The sequence below is a fragment of the Ursus arctos genome, unplaced genomic scaffold, assembly GCF_023065955.2.
Source record: "Ursus arctos isolate Adak ecotype North America unplaced genomic scaffold, UrsArc2.0 scaffold_32, whole genome shotgun sequence".
Classification (NCBI taxonomy): domain Eukaryota; kingdom Metazoa; phylum Chordata; class Mammalia; order Carnivora; family Ursidae; genus Ursus; species Ursus arctos.
In genome coordinates, this window is record NW_026623008.1 from 580,638 (window position 1) to 586,012 (window position 5,375).

General features: G+C 66.1%; 1 protein-coding gene across 1 annotated transcript in view; it reads right to left on the reverse strand.

Moving 5' to 3' along the window:
• Positions 1-4,284, reverse strand: part of TMEM240 (transmembrane protein 240) — a 6,506-nt gene extending 2,222 nt beyond the window's left edge. Inside the window, exons 1-2 of the mRNA XM_026520075.4 lie at positions 4,141-4,284; positions 3,527-3,633 (exon numbers count right to left, since the gene is read on the reverse strand). Of these exons, the coding sequence (XP_026375860.1) occupies positions 3,527-3,633; positions 4,141-4,197 (164 nt within the window). The 5' untranslated portion in view covers positions 4,198-4,284. The remainder of the gene's footprint in view (positions 1-3,526; positions 3,634-4,140) is intronic.
• Positions 4,285-5,375: the final 1,091 nt, after the last annotated feature.

Genomic DNA, 5,375 nt, shown 5'->3' on the forward strand with positions numbered 1-5,375 from the left:
GAACTCTCCCCACATAGTTCCTTCCAGTCTCAGGCCTGTCTGGCGGTTCCCTCCTCCAGCAAGCCCTCCTGGGCCTGGAGATCCTGGGTGGGGTGGCCCTACTCAGGAGACCAGCACCCAGGACAACAGACTCTGCTGAGGCCTACAGGAGGGTCCAGGAGAGGGACCGTGGGGTCCACCCTTTGCCTGTCATCCTCGCTGGCTGCAGTCCTTCCTCTTGCCTGACAGTGCAGGGACCGCTCTGGAGCCCTCCTGCCCAGGGGGCCACCTCTCCTAGTTCCCCCTCCTCCCTGAGCCCCCTCTGCTGGTCTTTCCAACTCTCTAGCCCCAACCTCCTGAAGTCCCCGGCCGCACACACTCCCCCCGCCCTCTCCGTCTGTGCTGAGCTGTGCGGAGGCCACCAGCTGCCTGTGTGGCGTCTCCACGTGGGATCTACAGACACCTCAAACTCATACCTAAAAATAGCTCCTCCCTCCCCAAACCTGCTTCTCCCCATCTTCCCCTCAGTTAGATGCTGGCACCTCCGCCTGGTGTTCAGCTGAGAGAGGTCCCTATCCCCCCCGCCCAACCTCGCAACTGGCCACGTTCCACACTCCCCCACAGGACTGTCTCAAATACGGAAACCCCACTACTCCTCCCTGACCCCGTTCCTACCCTACCGATGTCCCTGCACCAGTGGGCTCCACATAGCGTCTTCCTCCCGGTAGGAGCCCAGCAGGGATGGCAGCAGGCAGGCCTCTCCTCGCACCCCTCCTGCTCCTTCTGGGAACTCCTGGAGGCCATTCCCGCTCAACATGTCCAGAGCGTGACCAGTCCCAGTGATGGGGCCTTGGCCATAGCCCCATGGGGCGGAGGCCACCAGTCCTGAGTCGGCAGCGAGGATGGCCGATACGTGGCTGCCCTGCTTACTGATCAGTTTGTCAGTAGCTGCCGTCAGTCACCAGTCCGTGCCGGAAAGCTATCAATCACCACCCAGAACGTGCAGCAGTTGCCGGTTCCCTAGGAGCGGACGCCATTCATGACCCGTCCAAGGTCCCCATCACCTGGGGCGCACCAGGCCAGGCAGGCCGCACTGGGGCTGCTAACACAGAGCATCACTGTCACCTCCTGCTTTAGCCAGCCTTCTGGGCTGAGGACCCCTGACAGGGCCTTCCTCAGGACGGCCACTTCCCGCCCCTGGACACACAGCTGGTCAAGGCAGGTACCGGGAGATCGAACTGCCAGAGCAGCCAGAAATGGGCCAGGTGCCCTGCAAGTAGGCGGAGGCCAGGGCCCCAACCGCCCCCGGTGGTTCGGAACCTCCAGGGGGTCAGAGGTCACAACCCGTGCCCCCATCCCTGGCCTGGCGTCTGCAGCTCCTCCCTGCCCCTTACGCTCCTCCTTCTCCAGGCCGGGCCCCCGGGGGCAGGGGCTCAGGTCTCCCACGCGCACACGGACCTTCACGATGTGCACACACACGAGTCCGGCCTGGGTCACACATGCTGCACATGCCTGAGGTCCGATGCATGTGGTGTATACACGCCGGCCACATGCACAAGACGTGGCGTATATACCGTGGACTCGGGGCCCCGAGCTCCACATGTGCGCGTGTGCATGCTTGCCCAGGCACGAGCGCGGCCCGCGTCACATGCGGATGCACATGCACTCAGCCCGGCACACAGCCATCCCCGGCGTGACAGGCACCGCCCGCCGGCACGCCCACCGGCACGCACACTCTGGAGCATCGATTTACACACAGGTCCTGCGTGTCAGATTCTCCAGGCACGTCGGAGGCGTGCGCACGGGCCGGCTCACTGGACATGGCGTATGCACACACGGATAGAGCCGCTGGGGGCGCTTGTCTACATGGCTCACACGCGGTACTGCAGGCGCCACACCGTTCCCTGCAGAGCACTCTTCGCTGCACGCTGCGTGCTAAGCATGTACTGTGTGTGCATACACATACATGTCGTTGCTATGCGAGAACGCGCTGTGCACCGAATCCACGTGTCCCGTATGACGTGATGTGGACACACACACCCAGAAGCTCTACGTCTGCAGCAGGGGCGCTTCTCCGGGCTTCCTGCGTCCACAGACGCGCTAACCTGTGCACCCAGGACTGGCTGCTCTGTGGGCGCTCGTCCTACCCAGGTGCAGGCGGACTCTGGATGCTACAGGTGACGCATCCAGGCATCCCGGGTGAACACACTCTGCAAACACAGCCTGTCTGCCCAGGTGGGTCCTTGGTGTGAGCTCATAGGCACGTACACACCGGTCATAACACCACAGCCCACACACATGTAAAATGTGCATTCCTCGTGTTTACGGGACGTGGAGCCTGGGCCTTGTGTGTGCCCACAGTTAGCCTCTGCCAGCCCCGGCGAACCTGCTCATAGTCACGGCGGTCCCAGGAGGCCAGGGGGCTGACCTTGTGCCTTTCCTGAGTCTGGGGCTGAGTGCACCAGGAACCAACGCAGGGATCTCTGGGAAGGAGTGGCCACCCCACCACACAGCAAACTCTTTGGATGGTTCTTGGACAGCACATGCAAGGGGCATTACACTCCCTTCTCTACCTTCCCTAACGTCTGGGTTCTACTTCCATACGCGGCTCGGCACCCATGGGCACGTAACTGTCCTGTCTCCCACGGTACATGCACACGTGTGTCTGGAGCAGAGATACAGGACAGGGGTGAGGAACACGCGTCAGGGCTCGCGCCCCCGTCCCTTACTAGCTGTGTGACCTTGGGCAAGTCTCTAGCCACCCAAGCGTCTTCCTGCTTTCCCTTTGGCCCCAGTAGGAGGGCTTCCTGTGGGAATGGTGTGCATGAGGATGTGTGTGCTATGTGTACGCACATGTATATGCAGACAGTACACATATGCGCGTCTCATGAGAAGATGTTTATTTTGTACATGGACGTACAAACATGCATGGCCAGGAAGACCCGTTACTACATGTGCACAGAATGGGGGCGTTCACACAGTGGACGTGGGGGGCCTGGGCTCTCCCATGGCTCTCTGAATGACCTTGAGCAAGCCACACCCAGCTTTGCCTCAGTTCCTCCTCTGTGCAATGAGAGGGTTGGACCAGATGCCCCTCGAGGTAGGCCCTGCCCACCTTGACCTTCTGCACTTCCCTGTACCCGGCTGGCAGGAAAGTTCGTGAACATTAGTGCACGGCCCAGGGAGGATGGTGTAGTCTGTGGGCACAGCCGTGCGCAGGATCCCTCCTGACACACAGGGCTGGGCCGTGGCTCTCCTGGCCTCCAGGCCCTGGACCAAGAGGCCTGGGGCCCGTTCTGCCCATCACCCTGGCACAGGCCTTTTCTCTAAAGGCATTTTGGGAGGGGGTCCTAACTACTCAGGCATGCTCCCCCTCCTGGAACCCGATTGGCCAATCCCCAGGTGCCCAGCGGAGGCTGGGCAGTCCGTTCCCCACGGGCCTAGCGCAGTTCTGCAGCCAGGCCTGCTCGGGGCTTGCCCGCGCCCCAGTGGGCCCCGCCGCCGCACATGTGTGATCACGCGTGTGCCCCACCGGGCGCGGACTCACCGGCCACAGTTGCAGTGGCAGACGCGGTCCTCGCCCCGCAGGTGCGGGAGGATGTAGTTGTGGAATCGGTCCAGCAGTGCGTTCATGTCCATCAAGCACGCGATGGCCTGGAAGAGCCCATGACCGGTCAGCGCCGAGGAGCGGGCCTGGCCGGGACCCCGGGGCGTGGGGTGGGGTGTGGGGGGCGGCGCGCTGGGGGTGGGGGAGCGCAGGCCTGGGATAGGGGTGCGCGGGGCAGTCCCAGAATCGGGGAGCTCAGGGCAGTCGGGATGGGAAGCGCAGGCCGGGGATGGGGAGCTCGGCGCTGCCAGGAGACGGGTGCACAGCCCGGGGATGGGGAGCGCAGGCCGGGGATGGGGAGCTCGGCGCTGCCAGGAGACGGGTGCACAGCCCGGGGATGGGGAGCGCAGGCCGGGGATGGGGAGCGCAGGCCGGGGGTGGCGAGCGCGGGGCAGCCCGGGATGGGAAGCGCAGGCCGGGGACGGGGAGCGCGGGGCAGCCCGGGGATGGGGAGCGCAGGCCGCGCGGGCCGATAAACAAGGCGCGGGAGGTGGGGGAGGAGGCGCGCGGGCGCGGGAGGCGGGCGCGGGCGCACGGGAAGCCCCTCCGCTCACCATCACGATCGACGCCCCCAGAATCATGAAGATCATGGTGTTCGCGCTCATGGACATCGGGCGGGGCCGGGCCGGGCCGGAGCGCCGCCCCCCGGCCCCGGCGCCCCCCCGGCCCCGGCCCGATGCTGGGCCCCCGCCGCCTCCGCAGAGGTCAGCCCGCCGCGCACCCGCCGGGGAGGAGGCGCGGGGCGGGGCGGGCAGGGGACGCGGCCGCTCCCGGGGTCGCTCGGCCTCCGGGCCGCCGCGCTCGCCGCGCCCGCGCTCTCAGCTCCGCCCTCGGCCTCCTCCCTCCGCGCGCTCGGCGCCGTTCTGGCCTCCGCTGCCTGCCCGCCCTCCGCGCCCGCCTCCCGGGAGGGGCCGCGCCGCCCGCCCGCCCGCCCCGCCCCACGCCGCCACCCGGACCCCTCCCCGGGGGCCGCAGGGCGGGATCTCGTCCCCATCCGGTCCGCCCGGCCCTGGTCGCCTGCCTAGCGCCCCTGGACCCCGGGGCCACGTCCCGACCTCACCGGGCGGTCCCGGAGAGGGCCCTGGGGTTCCTCCCCGGACCCTCCTCCTGGGCCTCGGGGCCGCCGGCACATTGGTTGGCACCTGGCTTCCAGCAAGTACCTGCCTTTAGCGGAGGGCCCTGTAGGGCCCCTGGGGCACTGCCAGGGAGGTCACTCCAGAGCCATGGCCACATGGCCCAGTGAAGACCAAAGGATGCCCCGCAGTGGGGTTAAGGCCAGCCTCAGCCCCATCTTCCCTCAGGGGTCAGCACCAGGCACCAGGACTGGGCAGCCTGGAAACCCAGGCCAGTGTCCACAGCTCTCCGCAGGCTGCCCCCACGATCCTGGGATCAGGGGAGAGTCCCTGAGCCAAGCTGTCATCCACAGCCCCAGGACAACACTGCCTTGCACGGGGAGTCCCTGACACTTCCCCATAGGGACCTGAGGTTTTCCACAAACTGTGGGTCAGGAGGGGTCGTGGGGAAGTAAGACTACTTGGGGGACAACTGATCTCAGCCCCAGGAGAAGGTGCCACAGGGAGAAGGGCTCCCCTGTGGGCAGCAGGACCTCAGGATCCTACTAGGAAGCTGGGCTGCCCCACAGGCCCGGGTGCCCCCAGCCCCCAACCTCAGAAGCAGTCTGAGTTGCAGGGTCAGGCCCAGGGGTCCCTCCAGAGGTACTTGCGCCAGGGCAGCAGGAGCAGGCTAGGGGGGAACTCAGGACAAAGCAAAGACAACCAGCAACATCGAC